Source organism: Agelaius phoeniceus, chromosome 1, assembly GCF_051311805.1.
Source record: "Agelaius phoeniceus isolate bAgePho1 chromosome 1, bAgePho1.hap1, whole genome shotgun sequence".
NCBI lineage: Eukaryota > Metazoa > Chordata > Aves > Passeriformes > Icteridae > Agelaius > Agelaius phoeniceus.
Window position 1 is genome coordinate 138,587,997 of NC_135265.1, and position 25,922 is coordinate 138,613,918.

General features: G+C 39.4%; 1 protein-coding gene across 1 annotated transcript; it reads left to right on the top strand.

Moving 5' to 3' along the window:
* The first annotated feature begins 3,926 nt into the window (after nt 1-3,926).
* On the top strand, nt 3,927-25,705 carry RAD21 (RAD21 cohesin complex component). The gene is made up of 14 exons (XM_054654657.2): nt 3,927-4,174; nt 9,802-9,975; nt 11,324-11,453; nt 13,593-13,692; nt 14,677-14,783; nt 15,684-15,887; nt 16,514-16,639; nt 16,832-16,954; nt 18,569-18,792; nt 19,114-19,273; nt 19,594-19,745; nt 21,280-21,429; nt 21,898-21,981; nt 23,914-25,705. The coding sequence occupies exons 2-14, from the start codon at nt 9,832-9,834 to the stop codon at nt 24,103-24,105; spliced, it is 1,896 nt and encodes a 631-aa protein (XP_054510632.1). The 5' UTR covers nt 3,927-4,174; nt 9,802-9,831; the 3' UTR covers nt 24,106-25,705.
* The last annotated feature ends 217 nt before the right edge of the window (nt 25,706-25,922 follow it).

Genomic DNA, 25,922 nt, shown 5'->3' on the forward strand with positions numbered 1-25,922 from the left:
GTGATCATTGGCTCTTGGGCAATTCTCCTGGCTTACAGACTGGGCATGATGTTCTATGGTATAGGATATGCCAGTCAGCCATGCTGGCCATGCTCCCTCCAAGCTTTTTGTGCAACTGCTCACTGGCATAGCTTGGGAAACTGAAAATCCTTGATTTACAGTAAGCACTACTTACTACAACCAAACATCAGTGTGTTATCAACGTTATTCTCATAATAAATTCAAAATACCACGCTGTACCAGCTACTGGAAAAAAGTTCACTCTGTCCCAGCCAAAACCAGGACATCCTCAAATAAAATACACTGGTAGGAAATATCTCTGACTTGCCATGTAAAGAATTCCCAGCAAGCATAAGCCCTTTTTGCTTGTAGCTTTTGGTAAAAGGCTGTATTGTGAACTAAAGGCCAAGTGGCAAGAAACCAGTGTTTTCAGTTCTTCTCAATTTTCATGTACTTCACATGGGATCTGTGGCAGGTGGCCCACACTGAAATCAAGAATCTTAACGACCAGCCAGAGTGCAAATATTTGCATTCAAATGTCTATCTAATGCTCAGAACAGAGTACCACAGTGATTTTGTGGTATATTTGAATGCCATTTTCAGAAACCATTTCACCTATGGGTGACCTAAGAGCAGTCACGGCTCACAGTTGAAAACTTCTGTCCATGTGCTCTTGCATAGCAGGTCCCTTTCCAGGACCTCTGGCTCTCCTGTACAGCTGCAGAAAGCTGACTTGCTGTAAACAGAGGTTGAAATTGTCCCTCAGACAAGGTCCCAACATACTGGACAAACTTTGGATTATCTGCCTTGCAATGCTGAAGTTTTTAGAGGATCAAATCACAAGTTATGGTATTTTTCCTTCTACTTCACATGTTAGAAGTGTGACTGTGACTATCCTGAATTTCTTGTTTGATGGCTCAAAAAAGCAATTTATTGTTGCCAATACTTGGAAGTGATTGGGCAAAGCAGCTTAGATTGGAAGGAACTGGAGGATGGGCATGAGACTCAAGAGCAGATTTGGATCTCAAATTTCAAGGGAGAATGTTTGTCAGGGAAAAATGATTACTTCAGTTAATCCAAAGTAATGAAAACATGTTGTCCTTTCTCCTAAGAGAAAGTTTTTTATATATGAACGAAGTTGTTCTGCACTTGCAAATTTATGATTGCCTGACAGAAACACTTGACCAAAGCTGAAAACAAAAATAGGCTTCTTGCCTCAGTTTCTTCCTAAATGTCACTGCATAATGTGATCTGCTATATGCTAGCAGGAGTGTAGATCCTAGTCACAAACTTGCTTTTTTAAGTACCATCTGGAATGCATGTGTCTGAGCAGAGCCCAGGGAGAAACTCAGAGAAGTACGGAGTGCCGCATACAAATCAGTGCTGGTGGCAGCTCTTGAGGAAAAAATGGGGACAGGGAGATCAGTTACATTGTCTGTCTCGGGCCAGGGCATTCAGAGCACTTTCCAAGCTGAGTTAAAAAAAACCCCAAAACTGCAAACAAAGTCAGTAATGGAGAATTATTTTTTTTTAAGAATTGACCTTCATGAGAACCTAAGTGCAAAAGGTTGAAAAATATTTGACCTAATCACAAACATTTGAAAGAGCCATGCAGTAATTTAAGTATTTTTAATAGGGAACTCAGTGGACATGAGCTCTAACAAACACTGTATTTTGATCTTCCTTATTTACTGTAATGTAATTGCTTTAATTCTTAGCAGAATATCTGAAAATCATCCTAAAGTTTAAATACCAATTTGTTCATGAAGTACATTTATGTCCACAGTACAAATGAAACATTTTAATATCAGGCAATTAATGTTAGACCATGTAAATGAATTGTCTTGATTTTTAATTTTGATGGAAGGAAGCATTCCTTTTAGATGAAACATAAAAATATCAAACTGAATAGACATTGGAAAAAAATAATATTAAATTAGACTGGCATTATTTTAAAATAGATTCAAGAATAAATTTGAGGACAAGATTACTGCCTGATCTTCGCAGTAGTCACATACTGCCAAGAGAAACAGATGTGATACAATTCAAATCCTTTAGATATAAACTGAGCCAAATTTAGACTATAAACTCTCTGGGATTTGCATATACTTGCTCCTTTGAAGTATGTACATTTAAAGCCCTATAATAACAAAAAATGGAAAAACTGAAAACTAAACTTTGGAAAAATGGAGAACCAACCACAGAGAGTAATCTGGAAAAGACTGGACCTATATATAAGCTTAATGTTTTTAACTGCATGGTAGGTATTGCCAAAAATTTAACTAGAACTTCCTAGTTTTGCTCTCAAAAAGGATGTCCTTTATATAAAGAATTGCTTGCTCAAACAGTAGAGAGCATGAGAAAAACAATAGATGCATTTTTTTTTTTAATGGGCAACTATTAAGGAATTGGTTGTGACAACTAAAGAAAAAATAGTAATAATAATTCCTTCCTGTCGTTAATTTCTGCTCAGTCAATGGCAATATGATGTAGGGCTTCTAAACAGGTAAGTGGTAGACAGTAGATAGGCAATTTTGACCAATCCTGTGTCTGCTAAGCCAGAGAAAGGAGGATTTCACACTAAAAGGGACCCAAGTGAGGTTAGCAGTGAGCAGGGCATGAGCCAGAGCCCAGCTGTGCTGTGGCCATTTCAGCAGCATCGCGGGCCAGGGCGTGCAGTGCTGAGGTTTCTGGCTACACCTCTGTGCTGCCACTGCACTGCAGGGCACTCTGCTGGCAGGGGCTATTTCCTGTAGCAGCAAATGAGGCAGCTTGGCTGGTCCACGCTCCTGCTGGACCTTGATGCAATCCAGTGTATCAGCACTGTTATATTAATGTGAGTGTCTTATCAGCAGGCCTGGACACTCCCTGGGTCAATGCCCAGAGCTCTAACTCCACATGGAGATACAGGAGAGCAGTGACACAGCAAATGTGTTCTTGCAGAAGAAAAACCTTGACATATTACTACACCTGGCAGAAATCCATGTGGGACATACACAGAATCAATGTTTATTTTGAATAAAGGTTCTAGTGAGACATTAAGAACGTAAATGAATGCTGAAATCTTCAAAATTGAATCTAAGGAAAGAGAACCAGGAGACTGAACCTGAATGTTATTAACTATTATTTGCTGATGTTATCATCCCTTATGATGTATTATCTGAATGTCACAAATAGCAGTAATACTCCTTAAACCTTCAATAGACAGATTTTCTTGGTATTCTGACATTATCTTTGTAAACTGATGATCCATTGCACTAGAAGTATAGTTTCAGAGGTTATTTTAAAGGTTATTTTGAGGTTTTTGAATTTTCTGTTTGGTGTTTATCCAGAATGGTATGTACTCATAGAATTAGATGTCTTAATGCCTGGGAGAGACCAGAAAAATCCATTTCCCAAAGCAGTCCATTGCTTTTACCTACTGATTGACTCCTTCTGTTTAGAGTCCTGTTGTAGCCATACTTCCCCCTCCACTACATTATACGTGGCCATCATAAATCAGTAAATTAGGAGCAAGAAAACCTGGCTATGTACAGTCGAAATCAAATTGGCCTAAACAAAGAAAGTGAGCGACGCCCGCAGTTGTTCCCCTTGAGAACAAACCACCCCACAGCACAAACCCTTGCAGCGCCCCGGCGGCAGGAGGGAGCTGCGGGGTCCAGGAACATCTCCCGGGGCCGGGCTGTGAGAGAAGAGAGCGATTCTTTAACACGATTTAAACCCGACATCACAGAGCCCGCCTGGCGCCCAACAGGGGCGGGGCGCCCTCACAGCCCGGCCGCGCCCCCGCCGAGGCCCCGCCCCCCGCGGGGCCCACGCGCCCCTGTCACTCAGCGGCCGTTTCGTCGCTCCCGCGGCTCTGCCCCGCCTCCCGGGGCCGGGCGCACGCGCAGTGGCGGGGCCGGGGCCGGTTGTGGGGGGGAATTTGACCGTAAACATCCTGCGGTTTGAACGGCGCCTTCGCGCGCAGGAAGGACCGCGGCCGCCATCTTGTTTGCTTGAGCGAGCGGCTCGGCTCCGCTCGGCTCCACTTCGGCTTCATTCGGCTCGGCCCGGCTCGGATTCGGCTCAGCTTCGGTTCGGTTCGGCGCCGCTCGACTCGGCTCGGGCTCGGCCCGGCCCGGCTCGGCTCGGCTCGGCAGGAGCAGCGAGCGGTCCCCGGGCCCGGAGCAGGGTAAGGAGTGGCTCCGGCCGCCGCGGTCGCTGCCGGCGCTCGAAGGGGCCCGGCGGGGCCCAGCTGCAGCCCCGCTCTCGGGGTGCTGCCGTCATGCTCGGGCTCGGAGCCGGCTCTTCGGCTGAACCCTCCCGGCGGGGAGGGCCCACCTGGTGCTCCGCGACACCTGGGGCTCCCCGGGAAGGGCAAGGCCGCCCCGGGACCCTGCGCGGGGCCGGTGTCCGGGGCTATCTGAGGCGGGGCCCTGAGCGCGGCCTGGCGGCGGCACGGACAGGCTTGTGGGGAGCGGGGTCCGCGCACCTTGAGCGGCCACACGCGCGGAGCCGCGGGGACCCTCCCGGAGAGAGCCGGGCCACGGGGCAGCCGAGGAGCCGCGGGAACCTTCCCGGGGAGAGCCGGGCCACGGGGCAGCCGCGGGGAGGCCCGGGGGCCGCGGCGGTGTAACCGAGCCCCGCGGTGTAACCGAACCCTGGCTGTGGCTCGCTAAACGGACTGCGAGGCTGCTGCGGTCTGGGCAGAGGGACGGGAGCAAAGTTCCATTTGCCGCTCTTCTGGTTTTGAGTGCAGTATTCCCTCTGCCGTGGATGGGGCAGGGTACTGAATGTTCTCACAGGCTCTCTAGTGGCAATGAACTCCCTTCTGGACACTGTGGCTGTTTAGCTGAAAATAAAAGAGCCCTTTAAAAATGCCGGCCTTTTGAAGAACCAAGATCTTGCTCTTATGGACACTGTTAGAAATCTTGCTCTCTTTTTTAAGATTTCTCTGATCCTGATTAGAAACGCTTCTGTTAAATATAAAACAGGGCGTTGTTTTTATCAATAACAAAAGAAAGTTGGGGTCACTGTGACTTACTGGCATCTTTCATTGAAAATAGCTTTCCTTTAAATTCAGACACATAAAGAAACTACTGTAAATTTGGAGAAGTTACCATTTAGGCCCACATTGTGCAAATGTGGGTGATAAGCACACTTTCCTTAATCTCCTACTCAGTAGAACTCATTATCAAAACCGCCGGACATCAAAGCATTATTGGGGCCGGGCTTCTGTTTTATTTTATGAAGGTTCATTTATAAATATTAGACATTTTACAAAATTTGGGAAAGCAAGGCCCACTCATCTAAAGTTCTAACTAGAGAGGAAGTAGATGTGATAGGGGTAATAAAAGGAGGAGCAAAAAGCTAGTGAGACGTACAATAAACTTAAATTACCACACAAATTAATCGTGTCTTGCTTATACTGTGGGATTTCCCACAGAAATTAGAGTATTTGCTTTAGTTACCACATCAGTTTAACTTCTTAAAGGTAAAATTTTAAAAAGTTTTTTACATTTGGGCTCTCTGGATGATCAGTGCAGAGAAATAACTGCAAAAGATGGAGTAATATAAGGAATGTTCAACTTACATACCTTTAAAAGAGTGTGTTAGTACATGATTTATGCAAACTAATAAATATAACATTTATTAGTTTGAATTGGATCTGGAATTGCACAAAATAGGTTGGGATAATGAGACAGGGCCTTAAATTAATAAGATTTATTTTCTGCTGGTTGAGCATTCTGAATGTAGGGGCAAGGGCAGGATACCTGCTGAGGGTTAGGTGGGAATGTGGAATTGAGGGAGGAGGACAGTGTTGTTCAGAGGGTTCAGTAATTTCCAGCTCTTACAGTACTTGTGAGTGATCTGCCTTTTGAATTGGTAACCTTAGTGGGGCGCTGGTTCTATCTGATTGTGTAGGTGTGTGGTATATTGTAATTGGAGAACAGTGAATGCAGTTCCTCTAAAGGAGTGCTACAGTTTGAGGAATTAATAGACCTGGTCGTGCAGCCTCAGCCATAGAATTTCTGCCAGATTGTTGATGCAAGAAACAAGACCTAGAGACAAAGGGAAAATGTTGTATATATTTACCAAAGGTATGTAAAGTTGAACTAGTTCAGTTTTAGCTTTCTCAAGAATTGATTTTGTAGACATAAGAAATTAAGGTGACTTGACACTGAGCTTTAGTAAAGCTGCAGGTGGCACAAAGAAATATATTAAAATTCAGATAAATGTGGATTAACCAGACAATTCTAAAGGTGATTGAAGGAAGGAGATCAGATAAGGTAGTGGCAAAAAAAAGGCCTGGAGCTGTAAGGTGATGTTAGTGGAGTTTGTGATGATTTTTTTTTCAGTGGCACCAGATGTTCATTGTGGTACCAAAACCTGCCAGGGAGGCAGCGTTAGTGAGTGCCCACACATGGGAAGTCTAGTGATGTAAGAAGGATTGGAGAGTGAAGGGATTATGAGTTAAAGTTGAAGAATTCAAAGAACAGTTTCAGGGTCACGGTGGTTTTTCTGAACTTCTGAAGTCTTTTAGGGCCAGCTCAGCCTGATGCAGGTGCACAAGGTGTTCTCACCCTTCCCCAGATTACCCAGGGCTGCCTGGGCTTAGCAAAGCAGAAACAGTTTAGGAGGAAATTATGCAGGTGGGGAGAAACCAGCAAAGAAGAGAAATTGAAGGATAGCATAAGGACAAATTAATTAAAATGACTGGCTAATTTCTTAAACTGTAGTGTGGAATTTGACTACTCATCTGTGTGTGACTGTGGTTTTGGACTAGCTTTACAAGGACCAAAAGTAGGTGACAGTAAAAAAACAGAAGACTGAACTTCAGTTGTGGACTGATGTGTGTGTGTGGGTACATAACCTAACCTAAGGAGAGCCGCTGAGGAGTGGGTTTAATGAGCTAGAGTGAACCACAATCAAATAAAAATATGCTGAATGTTCTGCCTATTGTCAGCTCTTAGTTCATTAAGCACCTTTCTGCATGCCTTGAAGAATGGGACTAACTATGCCAGTGTGCTCTTCAGAGGTTAGACAGTTAGCTGTTCTAATCAGAACAAGGACTTTAAGATTAAATATATATGAGTTGAGGGTTAAGATGAAGCCCATAGTTATACCATCTACCAAATTTTCTTACGGCTGCTTTGGAAGGAGCAATTGCCAGAGTCTCAGATGAGAAGGTGAAACGGGCACATTCTGGCTCAGACCCTGTGTATGACCAGTATTATTTAGTTCTGCTTTACATTTCACTTACTTTGTGTGTAGAAGGGCAGTGAAGAGAAGAGCATTGAGTAGAGGAGATTTTTTTACACTTCTGTATTTTTTAAATTGTACGGTTGTTGACCAAGTTAGGCAGAGAAAACCTGAGAATAATTGTGGCACATTGAAGCAAATTCAAAGTTAATGGCAATAAAGTTGCAGGTATTTTAAAAAGTTGATTTGGCAAGACCAGGATATGGTCCTGCCTGGCCTTGTGTGAGTACATACTCTTTTTGCCTTAGAGGAATCCTGTTTCGTATCCAGTAAATTTCAAAAATTGACTGTTGTATTTTACTTTACAAGCTTTTTAAGAGTCATCAAGCTACCCTTTTGTGGATTCTTAGGAGTTGCTTTTCAGCCATTGATATATTCTGTGTGTCTGCCTGAGCACTCTGCCACTTGTAGGAACTCTTGGTTCCTTTAACATTCGTCCCAATCTCAAATTATGCCAGAAAATCTATTTCTCCCTTTATGCCACTGCATCAACATACTGTGCTATGAATTAAAGATCAGACAAAAAGCCTGAAATGCAGAAAAGGGAGTATCTGAAAAGAAAGACAAAATCTGGAGAAAGTGGGAGCAGCCTTTGGGGCTCGCTTTGAAGAGCTAAGGTGCTAAACAGTTGAACTGTAAAGGTGGGTTTGTACAGTTGCTGTAACCCAGTTATTGCCATGCAGAGCATCTGCTGGAATTTGGAAGTGGCAGGAAATTATTGCTTTAGGTAATAGAATCCTTTTTTGTTAATAGCAGTTCAGATTGAAACACACCTTAAAACTATCTGTAGTCTGATTATCACTGTTTCCCTTAGTGTATTTCGGTATGGCAAGGCTTCAGCGATGGATGAAGAGAAACAGATTTAAAGTGATAGATAAATTGATTTTGTCCAAGTTGTCCAAATAGTGAGTTTCACATTTAACAGGAAAGTTAAGTATGTTTTCAGTTAGCTGTATGTTTGAAGTTTTGTGAAACCCATGTTATCTGTTTTAATAATTGTGCCAAACTCCACTAATCAAAGTACATTGTTTTGCAACTGTTATTGAATGCTTTTAATGGATTAATACAAGTGGTTTTGCTTACTCTGTGTTCTCCCCTATTCCTCATGTTCAGAGGTAATTACAGGCTTACTGTTGCATGGTTTTGGTAGCAACTCAAGATATTAAAATGCTGTGTTGCAAAGTTATGTCTCTGCATGTACAAAAATACTGAGGCCTTCAAAAATATGCGAGGATTGAATTGTCTGCTGGCCTTAAGACAGTGTGATGTCTTTCAGAATATCCTGGGGAGAGGGAAGTATAATACCTTCCTTTAGACAATGTTTATCCAAAATTTATTTCAATGTGCTTCCTGGAAAAGCTTGCTCATGCCCATCTTCCTTGGACTTGACTTGGAGATGTACATTTTTTCATTTATTCTCCAGATGTCTGGAGGTTGGCTTTATTTCCACTGAATCAGTAATGTCAGAGCTTCTCTTGCCCCTGTACTTAAATTCCAAGCAGTATCAATTGTGACTTGCTGTGCTTCCTCTGGCTGTTTTTCTGTAGGTGTAGAGGAGGTAAAAACTAAAATGCATTTATTGTGCCTTTTCTGTTCTTCTCTTTTGATTCATTTTCCTGGGTTATAGAAACTACTGGAAAAACTCTTTGTGGAGATTCTTTTACTTTTTTAAAGCAAACTTTTCTTTTCCTCTACTTGTAGTTAACTGAATCATATCTTTACCTCATGCATGGAAGTGGCATGTTTAGATCATAAGGCATCATGCTGTTCTGATTCCCCGTGGTTTGATGTGTTGGCATCTTACCAGTCGTAACAAAGTAATTACTAGATAAATAGATAAGAATGTCCTTTTTTTTTCTGCTGAAGGAGAAAGAAAATAGAATCTTAAAGAAGTTTGGAATAATGCAGTCAGCTTTCTCACCACTTTTATCAACACTTGATTAAAAAAAATATGAAATGGAGAATGGTCTGCTCAGAAATGGAAGACACGATTGTGCTTTCTGTTCAGGAAGGAAATTATAGTGAAGTCCAAAAAGATTTAGTGCTGTATATTTTATAATGGTGAATCTTTTTCTGGAACCATGTCCACTATATACTGGTATAGGAGAGTAGTAGCTACTGAACTAAAAGTAGAAAGAAGTGAAAGTCATAGGAAACTACTGTGGAGTGAAAACTGAGATGTGCTTCTTTGCATTAGGAGAGTTTGGTATCATTACCTTAAAGGTAAAAAGATTCAAGATTATGTTTTCTTGAGGGATGGTAAACATTTCTAAGTTGTCTATGTGGCTGTTAGTGGGTGTTATTTCTGCTTTGTAATTCGTATATAATAAATACATTACATTATCCATTACAATACGTTACGTTATCCATGTCATATGCTCTTACACGGATACCATTTGTAAGTGTTGGCTTCTTAAACATATTAAACAAATAGTCTGACCTTAGTGGTTAAAAATCAAATATGTGTACTTCTTCTGAGGATAAGGGAGGTATTTGCAAGGATGTTGCTCATAAAATAAAAGATGTGGAAAGAAATACTTGCCTTTCTCTTTGCAGGTTTGCACTTTGTTTTAGACATCTGGGACCATGTTCTATGCCCACTTTGTCCTGAGCAAACGTGGGCCGCTGGCCAAAATCTGGCTGGCGGCCCACTGGGATAAGAAGCTGACCAAAGCCCACGTGTTTGAATGTAACCTGGAGAGCAGCGTGGAGAGCATCATTTCCCCAAAGGTATCTGTTTTACACCAATGCCATGTGACCTTGTACTGAAAAGAACTTGAGTGTACAGGTGGTAATTACAGGTAGCAAATAAAGTTCTTAGTGTTGCTATTTTAAAGGGTGGAAGGGTGTGTTTGGATGTGAAATAATACTCTGTTGTGAAATGGGAGGAAATTTTAAGTAGCTTAATGTTTTTACATGTTTTTCTTCCCCTCTACTACTCATGACAATGAAATTGTTCATCTTAAAACTGATGGTACAGTTGTGATTTTTGTCACTTAACAGATGTCAATGTCTTATAAAAAAGCAACTACTTGAAAACAAAAGAAAACTTACTTATATGTTTTATTTTGGTTGATACAAATGTTAACAGTTTTTATAGTACTACTCTAGATTTTAGAAGAAGTGCTAAGTGTAAGCAAAAAGTGTATTGTACAATCACAGTGATGCTTACTCTTCTAGAATAGTGATTTGTTTCATTATCACTTTTGGAAGGATTTAGGAAGAAGATAATGTTCGTAGTCTCACTAGTGAGCTGGAGCATTCTTTTAGAGAAAGGAGAAACTAATTGGCATTTCTTCATATATTTAACTTTGTGTGTAACAGTTCATTAGCTGAAATTTTAAAAAGATGTTAGAGGAAATAAAAATCTTGCATTCTTAGGTTGATGTTAAATCCTGTATTGCTTACTCTTTCTGTGAGATAATTATTCCATGTACCATTCAACACAAATCTCATGCTCTTTCAGCCTAACATACTTAAAGAAGAGTCCTTCTGTGAATTACTTTTTTTCATTTTGATGTTCCCACAGTAGATACTTCATTACATAGTAAAGTAGTGAGATTGAAGAGGAAGGGAACTTAAAATTGTTTTACTGTGGCAGTGCTTGTTTATGGGCACTCCACATCTTCCAGTGTTTCTCACTTCATGACAGAACATGGAGAGGTAGCTAACAGTTTTTAACCAGATTTTACTTAATCAAATCACTATTTATGGCTGCCCAACTTTTTGTATATTTCACTTTTCCAACAATTGAAGTAGCAAAGGTGGTAGAAGAGAAGATGTGGTAAAGATAGGCTTTGTCACTTATTTTTTAACTAGACAGAGCAGTGTTTGGGAATTCCTGGAGTGAGCTGCTATTAATTTAGTGGTATTTGCTAGGTCATCAATAAATAATGTAATAGGCTATCATCTTGAACTGTAGACTTTGCATCCTTTGTTTCTTCAGATTTCTGCTGATTTTTATACTTGTTTTGGATATTTGATTTTATTGAGAAAATTCATGTAAATCTGACTGAGGTGTCATTTATGGGAATACTGAGGATACGTTTAATTCACTGATTGTGCAATGTGTTTTTAGGTGAAGATGGCACTTCGAACCTCAGGACATCTTTTACTAGGCGTTGTTAGAATCTACCACAGGAAAGCAAAATATCTTCTTGCAGACTGTAATGAGGCTTTCATTAAGATTAAGATGGCTTTTCGTCCAGGTATCTCTCTTTTTCTTAGTGCTCTCTGAAAAGCTACATTGATAAATGTATTTATTAAGAAGGCATACAATTCTGCCTTCTTATGTCTGTATAATTACACAAAGGTATAGGTTATAGGAGAAGTAATTATTGCAGCTGGCTGGCTGACTGAGTTGTCTGCTGAAAAACATCTTTTAACTGAATTCTGAACAAAAACTTCTCTTATCATTGCTGATTCAGTAAAATCCCACTTACAGTTTTGGCTGTGGCTGGTGTATGATGTTAAATGGAAATACACTGCATGGTTTTTACCTTCTGCCTGAAAAAGGCCAGTGCCCTACTGAATAGAAGCACAGAAGGGGACTGGTTTCCATCAAGGGTCAGGATTCTTTTGTTAGGAGTTACAAAAGAAACATGAAAGTAAGCTGGTTTTTTGCCACTTTCACATTATAGTTTCTGAAAATAATGTGGACTGTAATGTGGGCATCAAAGATAGTTTTCCTTTTATATGTTTGCAACATAATTTCCCACTCTGTAGTTGCTTACTTAAATATTTTGCATTAAAATGGAGTGCCATATTAATACCTGAAATTACTTTTCTGTCCAGCAGTCAATGAATTATTTAGCTTTCATTTTTTCATGTCTTTATAGATAGTTCTCTTTAATTTTGGCCTGGGGAACTTTTTCTGAGCTGAAGTGTAGCTGTGGCACTGATGCTGCTGGATGCTCACAGCTGCTAAATCATATTCTACCTTTTTAAGTTAGTGAGTGCAATAGGTTTAAAAGCTGAAATTGAGGGGGATTTTTTGTTTTTTAAAAAGGCAATTCTTGAAAGCCAGTACAGCAGTTACTTGAGAAAAGTTAAGGTACGTAATGCCTTTATCTTCATTTCCTGATCTACAGGTTGTGATTCAGGCACTGAATTCAAGTACTGAATTTTATGTAGCTTTCAGTGGCAATTTGTTGACCGTTGCTAATTTTTTCTTTATTACTTTGTTTAACTTCCCTGGGTTATAATAAGAACATAATTTTAATATCACAAGGCAGCCTATTTTCCCTCTCCTAACAGAGTGCATGTCGAAGCACCTTAAAATCAAGATTGACAAAAAGTGGCATGCTGGACTGACAGAAGCTGAGGCACTGGTCTTTATTTTCAGTTTATCAGCTTTGTGCCTTAGGCATTGAATCTTTCTGTTCTGAGAATCATTTGCACATTTCATTTTAAGCAGCAGACAAGTAAAAATATTGAACAGCCCCGAAAGGATGGACTAGATGTCTTCATTCCTAGTCAGGTACCATGATGAGTAAGCTACAGACTCATGCTTGTTCCTGGTCTCTGTGGACAGTGGTTCTTTGATTATTCATTGCAGAGGGGAGCACAGTGAGCGAGCAGAGTGTTTCTGAAGTATCTGTACCTCAGAATTGCCTGTGTTGTATGTGTGGGTCAGAAGGCAGAGCATAGAGCTCAAATCTTCTGCAAGTTACAGAAGGAATTGAACCTGCATTTCCCATGCACTTTCAAGTGCCCTGACCTTTTAAGACTTTGAATAAAACAGAGGGACCAACTGCTGGCACTGGTTTTGTGATGCCCAATCTGATATTCATGCTCTGAGAATGCCTGCTGAATAAGAGTAAGCATCTCTGGAGGATAAGAAAAGGTATGTGGTGGTTTTGGTAATACAGCTCTTTTATGTGCAGAAGCCTATGAGTTAGTGAGCCCCAAGTGCAATCAGTTCTGTTCCTGGACTTCTGGAGCTGATGGAACTGAATAAAGGACCAATAGCAAAGAAGTCACCCTGTGCTGCCCCTGCAGTGTAGAACCCTGCAGCTCATACCATGTATCATGATAAAATTCTTTTGGAGCAGGTGCCTGTAGTGTTGTGCAATATGATGCCTGTGTTGGCTGCACAGCTCTGCATAGTGCTACACAAACATTATTTTATACAGACAGTGCAAGGGCTTGAGGATATTTGTTTTGAATTTAGTTTGAATTTCACTTACTACCATTATCTAAGGTTTCTTTGTAGGTATCTCAGCATCAGTTCAGTTCCACAAATTTAAAGACAGTAGGCCCATGCAGAGAGAAAATGTTAATGACACAGTGAAAAATGCTGTCCTTGTAAGGAATGGGAACTGATGTCTGGGTGTTCTTCCTTGCAGGAGTTGTTGATTTGCCTGAGGAAAACAGAGAGGCTGCTTATAATGCTATTACCTTACCTGAGGAGTTTCATGATTTTGACCAACCACTCCCTGATCTAGAGTAAGTTTTGGGTTTTGTCCATTTCCATGGCAATGAGAATTGGTTTTAGTTGAGGAGACACTGGTTTGAAACAGCTAACTCATTGCTGAATGTAAAAAAATAATCTGTAGGTAACTTCTATTCTTAGGTCTTTCTTCTATACTGATAAGGAAATGTGCAGTCATTTTTGTGTTGATTTTAAGTTCATAGTAGCATTGACTTTAACTGAAAGCTGTCCTTACAGGAGTTTTTCAAAAACTCAGGTACCTGTTATAACTTCTTTTTTCTTCTATGCAAGGCATCCTAGATCACATACCTCCTTAGGATGGAAAAGATTAATTTTATGGGGATGTTGTTGACCTTTTAAAGTGGCACTTTTAATTCTTAAATCTTCTTAATACTTATGGGTTACTTTTACATATAACAAGTATACAACCTGAATAGTTCTTAATCTTTAAAAAACTGATGTTTTTTATTATTTTATTTTTTAAATTTGAGTTATTCATAATGGAGTTTTTAGAATCCAGGTTACTCAGTGTTCAATTTAGTTTAAATTAAAATTAGAGTATATACTAATTTCAAAGTGCAAAAATTTCTGTGTATTTATAAGAAATGTACCTTAATACACCACAAAGGTTGTTAGCTTGGTAGTGGTGCAAAATACAGTGTTTGATAAACTGTATTAATAGGTTTTGAAGTTGAAGGGGTTGAAGGCTTTTCTTAATTAATTTGCTCTTTGAAATTAGTAATCCCAACACAGCAAGGAGTGAGAGAGGTTACTGATACATTTCCCAGAAGCTAATGCAATTTGGATGATAGGTTTGAACCATTAATGGTCTCACTGTTTAAAGTAGTAGTTTCTATTCAGTGTTCACCTTTTTTTCAATAATGGACTTGAATGTAAAATTGTTTTTTACTGAATAATGTCATGTTTATTTCATCAGCCTTTATCTGTTCTTTTTTTTTTTAATGAGATTTTTAATAATTGCCTTCTGTTTGTTTAAGTGATATTGATGTGGCTCAGCAGTTCAGTTTGAACCAGAGTAGAGTGGAAGAAATTACAATGAGAGAAGAAGTGGGCAACATCAGTATCCTCCAGGATAATGACTTTGGTAAAGCTCTCATGTATTACTATGTGTTACTAGCTAATTTTAGTTATTTTAAGATACGGTTTTGCAATTACTATGGAATGCTCCATGAATTCTAAACAAATCAGATCAAACATTGTGGTTGTATGTTTAAGTTTTAGTTTGTTCATGTCAGTTTTTCCAGAACGTCTGTCCTCTAATGCTCAGTGAACTTTGAGCTGCCTAGAATAGGCAGAAAGAAAAGCTGAAGAATATTCAATCAAGTTAATCATTGAAGTACTGTGACAATTATAATTTTCAAAATGTGATGTGAATATGAACTGAGCTGTTGCTTTAATCATAAGCATGCTCTCAGTCAGAAACCAGTGGGACATTTCTGAAGCTGAATCAGTACTGGTGACAAGTTTACTACTTTAGATATCCTTTCAAGGACAGTATTCTAACTTCTGAATCAAAACCTAAAGACAGTTTTATTTGAATGTCTGGTTCCTAACCTGCAGTATTGTAAACCATAATTCGGTAATAGTTTTGAAAGAATAACCTAAAAATGGTGTTGACTGGGTTTTGGTTCCGTTCCCTGTAATGGAAGCCCAGCCTTGAGGCATAAGGCACAAAGTCTTTGAATTCCATTGCATTCTTTGTTTTCTGTGCAGATAAAGTTTAGTAGGATCTTGCTAATATCAATTCAAATAAGTACAATAAAATGCTTTGAAAAGGAGAGAGTTATTTTTATAATTGTTTGAAAAGTATTTTATGCTATGGTATTGCTGGTCACAATTCCTTAATATCTTGTCATTAACTCTGCAAATAGGATTAATTGAATTAAAGTTTGGTCCTACATATGGGCCTTTGTTGATCAGTTAGGTAGGTCTCTTGCATTTTGAATTTTTTAGCACTTAGAGCAATGCAATTGTATTCTTGCAGGTGACTTTGGGATGGACGATCGTGAGATGATGAGGGAAGGTAGTGCATTTGAGGATGACATGCTGGTGAGCACTAGTGCTTCCAATCTCCTCCTGGAACCTGAACAGAGCACCAGTCACCTCAATGAGAAGTCTAATCACCTGGAGTATGAAGACCAATACAAAGATGATAATTTTGGGGAAGGAAATGATGGTGGAATATTGGGTAAGTTTGAGAAATTTGTTTTTCCTCTATCCTACCTCCTACTTTAATTAATTAGTTCTTGGGTAGATGAGGGGAAGTTGTTTCCTTTGTTGCCAGATCCTGTAAAAGTTATGCCTTTTACAATGAGTATTTATACTCACTGTGTGTGTGTGTGTGTGTATATGTATGTATATATGTATGTGTGTGTATGTGTACCATATATGTATGTGTGTGTATATATATATATGTATATGTATTATATGTATATATATAATGTGTGTATATATATGTGTGTATGTGCAGTGAGCATATATTCCGTTTTGTGAGTGCTACAGCAGTATAGATGATTCACAGCATATTAAGTGTTGGCATATTTAAAACAATGTTCTAAACTATTAGATGTAAGATGCAAATATGTGGCAAGTATATGGTAATAAATGTTATCTCTAAGCTCAGAATTAGAGCTGAAAAGCCCCTTGATAGAGCACTACTACCTTCTTCGATGTCAGCATTGAAAGTTCTTTCTAACTTTTGCACTATCTTCATCTGTCTTCTAATAAACTTGTCTGTACTTCTTTGTAAATTTGTCTATACTTATTTCATGAATTTGTGGATGCAAAACTGATTCTTTCATATGGTTTCTTCAGATGACAAACTTCTTAGTAATAATGATGGTGGTATTTTTGATGACCCACCTGCACTCTCAGAAAGTGGAGTAATGATGCCAGAACAGCCTCCCCACGATGATATGGATGATGATGACAATGTATCAAGTGAGTATGATCTAGCACCAGAGCTAGAATTACTTTCTACTCATGTAGTTTGGATTCTAATTCCTGAAAAGCATACTAAGCTCAAAAGTGTGACATGTGGGAAGCCACCTGAAGGTGTGGAGGAGGGGATGGGAGGGGTGGCCCAGCCTGTTGTGTTTTGACCTAGTGCAAGGCTCTTGTTGTCGCTGGCAGTGGGAGGCCCGGACAGCCCGGACTCGGTCGATCCGGTGGAGCCCTTACCAACCATGACTGACCAGACAACGCTTGTTCCCAATGAAGAGGAGGCTTTTGCTCTGGAGCCTATTGACATAACTGGTGAGTGAGCTGCTGGGGAGTACTGTGCAGTTTGTCAGAGACCACCTCAGCTTGATGGAGGGGAAATGAATGTCTAGCACTGCTGCTGACTCTGCTTCTCACTTGGGAGAGAAAGCTGGGATCAAGTGAATTCCATTTATTCTAATAGTAGCCCTCCAGTACCTTCCAGAGAGGTAGCTTACATGGATGGTGTCAGAGAATACTAGTTTGTAGTTTCTGCAGTCAGTGCATGTAACAGCATGATACTGTAGCTTTAGATAAATATGCTAGTTAAAATGCACTGAGTCGGAATGGAGCTCAGCATGTCTTTCATTCTAATACAGTATCTGTAGTGCAGCACAGTTCTTGGTAAGCTGTGTTTGAAGGACAGGACTGACTGTTTACACTGAGAATGACTGCTGTTCTAGTGATTTGTAGCTTTAATGAATTGCTGATTTCAGGAGGTGCACCTTGTATTTGAATTTCTACTGAGTAGGGATTTTCCTTATATTTTTCTTTAATGCAAGATACTATTTGGCTCATTATATACTGACCCCTGCTTTATTAAAAAATTAATATCTGGAAAGAAAGTAGCTTGTCCTGTTCTTTTAGACTGAGCTCCAGGCCCTGATTCCCTGCTTGGCCAGTGGGAGAGCCATGGCACTGCCCTCTCGTGGCAGGCTGGCAGCAGGGGACCAGCTCATCTGCTGGTCCAGCAAAGACAGCATTTACCAGAGCTTCAGGGTCTGCTGCAGAGTACAGGCTGTGAGCACAGTCATGTTATCCTAGAACAGGGTCAGAAGTTTACAGTTAAAATAACCACCCCCATTAACTACCAAAGCTCAGGTAGGGCTTAGGGGAAAAAGTGGGTATGGTATTTTAAATCTATGATTAGAGTCATAGAATGGCTGGGATTGGAAGGAATCATGAAGATCTAGTTCCAACTCTCTTGCCATGAGCAGGGACACTTTCCATTAGACCAGGTTGCTCAGAGCCCCATCCAGCCTGGCCTTGAACACTGATAGGGATGGGGCATCCACAGCTCCTCTGAGCAGCCTGTTCCAGTGCCTCACCACACTCACAGTAGAGAACTTCTTCCCAATATCTAGTCTGAATGTACTCTCTGTCAGTTGGCAGCCATCCCATCCCCCTTACCCTGTCACTACATGTCTTTGTAAAAAGTCCCTCCCCTTTTCCTTGTAGGCTCCCTTCAGGTACTGGAAGGCCACAATTAGGCCACCCCAAAGCTCCCTTTTTCCTTGGGCTGAACAAAACCAAATCTCTCAGCCTTTCTCATAAGAGAGGTGCTCCATCTTCTGTTCAACTTGGTGGCCAGTGTTTGCACCAGCCTATCAAGCAAACCATGGGATAGAGGGGCACGTGCAGCTGAGGGCATTGAGGCTTAGATAGATTTAAATTCACAGAAGAATTTGCAGGTTATGGGAGAGCCTTTGTAGTATTTGATGCTTTGTACTGCACATAGCTTTTAATCCTTCTCCCAAAGCTAGTGTTGCCTTAGATTCTTTAGGCAGCTTTATATGAGGGCAGGTAAGACCTGTAGAGAACTTGCAGGATTCTTTTACAGCATGGTACCTTTTTGAGCTAACCTTCATTGCTTGCTAAAAATCTCAACAGTCAAGGAAACCAAAGCAAAGAGGAAGAGAAAGCTGATTGTGGACAGTGTGAAAGAACTGGACAGCAAGACTATTCGAGCCCAATTAAGTGACTACTCTGATATTGTCACTACTTTGGATTTGGCACCTCCTACTAAGAAATTGATGATGTGGAAAGAAACCGGTGGAGTTGAGAAGCTTTTCTCTCTGCCTGCACAGCCTTTGTGGAATAACAGACTACTGAAGGTAATGTTTTTGTGCAAGTTTATTTTTAAATGGAACCATATTCAGAATTGTGCTTCGTTTATAGCAAATGTCAGCATATAAATAGTGATATAGTGATGGCAGTATTCATAATTGGAAGAAAAAACATATTAAAAGAATTAAGGTAAATATTTTGAACATTGCTGTTATCAGTTACAAAGATAAATAAATTTTAGAAGGTAATACTGTTGGAGAGGAGATTAAAAACTGATAAAAAAAGATAGGCCATAATTACTTAAACCAAAATGAAATAAAAGGACACTGAGAACTGCAATAGTGAATAATGTAATGTTTCTTTTGTAGCTCTTTACTCGCTGTCTTACACCTCTGGTACCAGAAGACCTGAGAAAGAGGAGGAAAGGTGGAGAAGCTGACAATCTCGATGAGTTCCTTAAAGACTTTGAAAACCCAGAGGTTCCCAGAGAGGAGCAGCAACAGCAGCAGCAGCAACGAGATGTCATTGGTTTGTGTCTTGTCAAAGATGCTCTGCTTTCCTTTGGAGCATATTTTTCTCTTTTATCTGTGCTTTGTATTAAGTCATCAAAGATTGTGTATGAAACAATGAGCTTTGTAATGGTGGTTTAGCTTGATGTGATGCAATTTCTGGCATAAAATAACTTTTTTTCCTAGAAATAGGGGATGCTTAGGAATTGCTTGAACCAGTGGATTAAAAGTGCAGGCTGTTGAGAGTGCTCAATTCTAAAATAATAGCAGATTGGATTTTAGTACAGTTTCTATAATAACATTCTTAAGTATCTAAAAGAAGATTTGTTGTGACTACAGATGAACCTATTCTGGAAGAACCGAGCCGTTTGCAAGAGTCGATGATGGAAGGCAGCAGAACCAACCTGGACGAGTCGGTTATGCCACCGCCACCAGCTCAGACTGGGGTCAAACGCAAACTGCAGCAAGTAGAGCCAGAGCCAGTGTTACCTGTGAGTAAGCTTTTACTGGTTTTTTATGGGGAATGGGAAGTGAGCAGTGTTTTTGAATAGGAAACGACACAGATTTGAGGCCCTAGCTTTACAGTAAATCTTCTTTGAGATTCACTGTAGTAGTATCAGAACATGTGTCCCTGGGTATCATTCTGGTGCCTTTGTTAGCTGAAAAGCTTATTGAAACATTTGAAATGCTGGTAGGATAAAGAAATTATACTTCTTCCTCCAGTAAAAGTCTTCAAGGAATCCCGTGTATTGCTTATCAAGTCCTGCTTGGCAAGTATATATGAACAGCTTCCATGAAGCAAGGATTGTGTTAGCTCCATAAATGTCTTTTAAGACAGCCCTAGTGTTCCAGGCTTAAGGCTTCAAAGAAAAACTTTGATTATCTGGAGAGATTTCCTGGTTGAGTTGTGAATAGACTTGGACACTAGCTGTGATGCAGTGTCAAAGGAAACTGTGAAGGGGAGAGGAAGGAAATGGGCAAAATGAAAGGTGTATTTTTCTGTATGCTTGCATGGTGAGAACAGTCCTGTTTATGCTGTGTCTCATGTTTGTGCAATTTTTAACCTCACTTTTCACATTCCTTGGCTGACAGGTTGTTCACTGTAGAATGGGACTGTTAGATGTTACATTATCTTAGTAAGCAGGGTGGCAGCTGCTGCTCCTTTTGCCCTTTCATCCCTTTCATGGGGTGAAATCACCATCGACTGTGCTAAGTCAAGTCAGTCAGTGTAATTGGGGGTGTTGGTGTGTTGGGAATTCTGTGATTATATTAGAGGCCAGGTCAGGCCTCTAGCAACAACCTGTAGTGATACCTGCTGTGTGACTACATCAGAAGTTGCTTTGCCATTTTTTAGGGTACGTGTAGAAACTTTCACATGTCAAGGTAACTTTACTGGCAAACACTTAATTGATTAGATTCATGGGGAGAGTACCATATATTAATTTTACTAAAACTGTCTACATAAATTCTATTAATTTTCTTTTCTGTATTTTCCTCTTGACACAAATATTTTCTGAGAATATACTTCAGCACCAAAGTAATTCATATGTTTTCAGAAACTTTGTAGGTACCAATGCTTTAATCCCTTCATTCATTCATTTTATCCCTTCATTCATTTGTATTGATGAGAACAGCATTTTGATATTTTGAAGATGACTAGTTCCAGTGAGTTAAAGTGTGTTTGTGTAGCATTGCATCTGGTGATGTGGGATTTTAAATTTGCATGTGCTGATCCAAGGAATGAGATCAGTAGTTTGGATGGTGGCATAAGTGAAGTTACTGGAAAGGCTTTTTACTTTACAGTGGTGTTAAAATTTCTGGTTTGAGTAGAATCTAAAGAATTGAAAATACACATATGGACAGCAAAACAAAATTGCTTTTTGGTTTTCAAAAATGAAAAATCCTGACAAATGGCTAAGATTATATACTTGGATTTTATTAAACTGGTCTGTAGCACCATTGTTCTATTGTAAAAGAACTGACAAAATGATACTGTTTGTTTAACTGTATTGTGTACTCTTAAAGCATCCACCATCACAACAGCTGGAAATACCACCTGTAGAAATGCCTCCAGAGGAGCCCCAAAACATCTGCCAGCTAATACCAGAGCTAGAACTTCTGCCAGAAAAAGAGAAGGAGAAGGAAAAGGAGAAAGAGGAAGAGGAGGAGGAAGAAGTAAGAACTCTGTGTAGAATCAGTTTGTGTGTTTCCCAGAAGTGGATGAATGTTTGACTGTGAATTCAGTAAAAGGCATAAGAAATAACTCTTTTGTTTGTCCTTATAAATAGCCCTTGGAAATGTAATTCTTAAATTATTTCATGACCATTTAATAATATAAATATTATTTAATTTTTTTAATTACATATACATTCTGTTCTGAATTAGTGTTCTCTTGTTCTCACCCATGGCTGGATTAAACCACTAAATGTTTATGATGCCTTAGATAAGAACTTTTGAACTTTAATGGTGTGGTTCATTTTAAATAGCTTGTCCTACTTAAAGAAAGTAGCTTTTTGCAAGAAAACCAGCCATGTCTTCAAATAGGATAACTTGTCTCTTAGCGACAGTATTTAATATCCTATGGTAACAAACTTCATTTTATGGTAACAAACTTCATGTCTTTTATTTTACACCTGCTTCCAGGAAGAAGATGGCACAGGGGGTGATCAGGATCAAGAAGAAAGGAGATGGAACAAGAGGACTCAACAAATGCTCCATGGCCTTCAGGTACACATGATTATTTGCTTTCTCTTAAAGCAGCTTTGGAGTATGTCCACTGATGCTTTTGAGCTCAGTTAAAATGTCAAGAAAGAGCTTTTTGTGCAGTCAGTGTTACAGAATACCAGTTATCTTAGAGGGGAATCTGGTATTAAAATACCAGTTATCATAGAGGGGGAAGAATGCATGTAGTTGATTAAATCTGTATCAAATAATTGTATTAAAATGAAATCTATACTTTTATAATTGTCACTTATTGTTTAGAGAACATTTGAATTAAAATTTTTCACCTAAATGTTTTTCAGCCTTCAAGTCCACACTCTGTGTGCACAGAAATTGAAATTATAAAATAACTGATTGTATTTTTGATGAAATCATAGTGCCTCTGACTTTTTGCTATGTGTCTTTAGGCAAACCCTCATAAGAGTCTAGGGATAGCACCATTGTACAGGATGTTTACTTCCTGTCTAGGCTAGTTTGAAAACTGTTATGCCATGAGAAGCTGAATCTATTAACAGCTGTGGAAATGTGACTTTGGCTGATTCCTAGCACGTGGATTCAGTCTGCACAGACATACCTGTCTGTGGGATGGATTCTGGCTTGCTGGAACTAAAGAGGCTTTTTCTGATATGATGACTGAACACCACAATGTTCACCCTGAGCTGAAGTGCAAACTGCTCCTTTGCTTATCAGTCTCTGTGTTTGTCCTCCACATACTCTTGGGCTACCTCTGCCTTGCAGCCTGGTTTGTAGCTCCTTTGTTCCCTTAAACATTTTGGCAACTGGTGAGATTTGGCTGTCACTGAATGCCACATCCCAAATGGTCACACCCCCCTCTTCTCTCGCCCAGCTTTAAATGCAGAGCATGATGCCACATGGCATGGATTATCCTTTTGGCCATTTAGGGTCAGCTGTCCTGGCTCTGTCCCCTCCCAACTCCTTGTGCACCTCCAGCCTACTTGATGCAAAACAGCACCATATGAGCTGTTGTGAAGAAAATTACCTCTGCCCCAAACCAAATCAGCACAACTGATTAAAATAAAAAAAGCTTTAAAATAATTTCTAAAGTATACAGATGTTGAGTTGGTAGTGTTGTGTAATGTTTTCCTCTCTGAATGTTTTATCACAGTTTCTGAAGAGAGCTTTAGAAATCTCTTTGGCCATAACTAGCTTTTTCCAGTTCTTTCTTCCATGTACTCAAAAGAGCATCACATTGGATGGCTTAAACATGAAATCTGCAGTGAGATTTGGAATTAAGGTCTGATTAATAGAAAATAATTTGGTTTGCCCAGCCAAAAATCTTTTCATCTTGTTGAAATTCATTCCAGGACAGACAGTTCTGCTTTAAATTGAGCACTTCAGTTGTTGTCCTGGCCAGCAAAAAGATGTATAATCATGATTTTTTTTTTTAAATATATTCTTGCCAAGACTTTGAGAAAATCTTAGTAACTTGGGGTACTTAGTTTACTTAAGACAGAGAAGTCTTAGAAATAAACAGGCTTTCACTTTGGGAAATTATGCATCTTTTAAAGAATGTTAGCTCTTGAAATTTTACTTTATTGTTTTTGGAATTACATTTATTTTGAGAAATAAAGCTTGATTTTTTCTTTATTTTACTCCTATTAAGAAAAAATTGTCCTGTAGTCAAAAAAGACTGGTTAGCTATTATTGCAGAAATAAAATCTTGTGCTAGTCAACAGTATTTCTGGAATACATTCAGCAGATTCAAGAATGATTTTCACACATCCCTGGGAAGCCTACTAGGTTTCATTTAGCTAAGATCCAGAAAGAAATTTTCATGTACATGTTACAATGCTCCTATTCTTCTGAATCCCTCTGTGTCCTGGGGTTGTCAACAAACAGAATCTTGCCAAGAGACATGGATTGTTGTTTCTGTGTAGTTCTCTATTTAACTTGTGGTATCAATGTTGCGTTTTTCAGAGAGCCCTTGCTAAGACTGGAGCAGAATCCATCAGTTTGCTTGATCTGTGCAGAAATACGAATAGAAAACAAGCAGCTGCAAAGTTCTACAGTTTCCTGGTACTGAAAAAGCAGCAAGCTATAGAGCTGACACAGGAGGAGCCCTACAGTGACATCATTGCCACCCCTGGTCCCAGGTTTCACATTATCTGAATGGTTCCCTAGGGCAGAGCTCGTGCTCCTCTCACCGGTGCGTGTGTATTGCCCCTTCTGTAGGGCCCACAAGACCATTGCAGAAAATTTAGATTTTATTGTCTGTATAAAGTCCTTGGTTTTCTCTTGGGGTTATTTTGGGGTTTGTATTTTAACTTTACCACTCAAATTTTTAGTGAAACTGCTGGCTGGGTTGGGTGACTTGAGTTCCAGCTGCAGAAACCAGACATCTCAAGCACCCAGATAAAGATTGTTTTAGCAGCTCAGAGCAGATGTGTGCAATATTGGTGCATGTGATGTTGAGTATCAATGAAAATGTCTTACAATAATTTGACTAGTTGATTCAGTAGAGATATTTTTAACCTATACAAGTAAATCTGAATGGCCAACCTTTTGTCTGATTAAAAACTTTGCCAAACTCATCTGAAATGTTCGGTCTGCTTCTCATAGTAGTAGTTTTTTCTCCCCTTCTCTAGATCTTTGTGCATACCGTGGGTCTCTTAAAGCTGCCAATATGAAAGGTAGTGCCTGATATGTCAGCTTGCTGTGTCACTGCATTTTTGCAGTCAGATTTTTGTAGCCCTTGATGCTAAGGGGAAACGAGTGTCTGTGGAAAGCACTTCCTCTACGTGATACATGAAAGGACAGAACATGTGAAGCGTTTTAGACTAAACATTCCTTTTCACTTATCACCTTGTTATGGTCCACTACTGATGATGGCTAATTACTGTTAATAAGTGACAAATGAAAACTAGTAATGTCATTTAACCATTTAAGAAATCATAGTCCTTTAGGTTTGTTAGAGCTGTATATAAACTCCAGACTTTTTAAAACAGACTTCTAGATTGTAAATTATCTGATTTTTTTATTAAGCAAGCATCCGACAGTAAGAATAAGAAAAATTGCTAAAATCAGATACCACCTGTACCAAAAGGGCAACAAACTTTGAATATAGGGTACAGATGGGCACAGTTCCACTTAATTGTGTAGTGTATTAATGGCTCTTTGGATATATTTATGGTTTTAGTGTCAATTTTTTCTGATAATGTACACTCCCATGTTCAAAACGTTTTATCAGTTTTGCGAAAGAAATCCGGTTTGATTTTTATTTCTAAAGAATGAAGCTTTACTGTTAGACCAGGTAGCACCAGAAATTATGTGAATATGTTGATTATGGAGACCTGTCTTAACTTTTTTTAGGGCAAAATTATTCACAGTGAAGGTTCTGGTTTTAATGTTGGCACTTTTGTGAAATAATTTTGGGACTCCTAAATTTCAGTGTATACTCAACTGTAAAATTATGTGAATGTTTAAAATCTCTGAGACTACATGATGACCATGTTTTACTAATCCTTGAAAAAGTTAATTGTATAAAGTTACTGCAGCTTTATTTTCAACATGATGTGCCTGTAAAACCATAATTTTCTCCTTTGTAAAAAGAGACATTGTAGATAACTTGAATGTTTAATTATAGAAAAGGTCATTAGTTTCTTGTTACACATTTTTAGTCTGTTTTTGTTGCTTTTCAAAGTTAATATTCTTGAAAATAGTTGATGCTGTTATGTATAACTTTTCTAATAAAAGTTGTGTTATAAGCTGTTCTGTACTAGCTCTGTATCTTGTTCAAACACCTCCCATTTATGTAGGAGAGACTGAGCACTAAGAAATTGGTTATTTTGGTATTAGGTATGGAAAGATTTAGCTCTTTAAAAGATTAAACTCGAATATGTAAATAGAATTCTTACCATTAGGAAGGAAGTGTTACTCTACTGGCTGTACTGTGCTTTTGTTCGAGGATTCTATGCTAGGAATGTGTG

Bases quoted from the DNA above. Each gene is read 5' to 3' on its own strand.
- RAD21 (XM_054654657.2), top strand. From the start codon at position 9,832: ATGTTCTATGCCCACTTTGTCCTGAGCAAACGTGGGCCGCTGGCCAAA. The intron at 11,454-13,592 runs GTATCTCTCTTT...TCTTCCTTGCAG, and splicing joins TAAGATGGCTTTTCGTCCAG to GAGTTGTTGATTTGCCTGAG. The intron at 19,274-19,593 runs GTTTGTGTCTTG...TTGTGACTACAG, and splicing joins GCAGCAACGAGATGTCATTG to ATGAACCTATTCTGGAAGAA.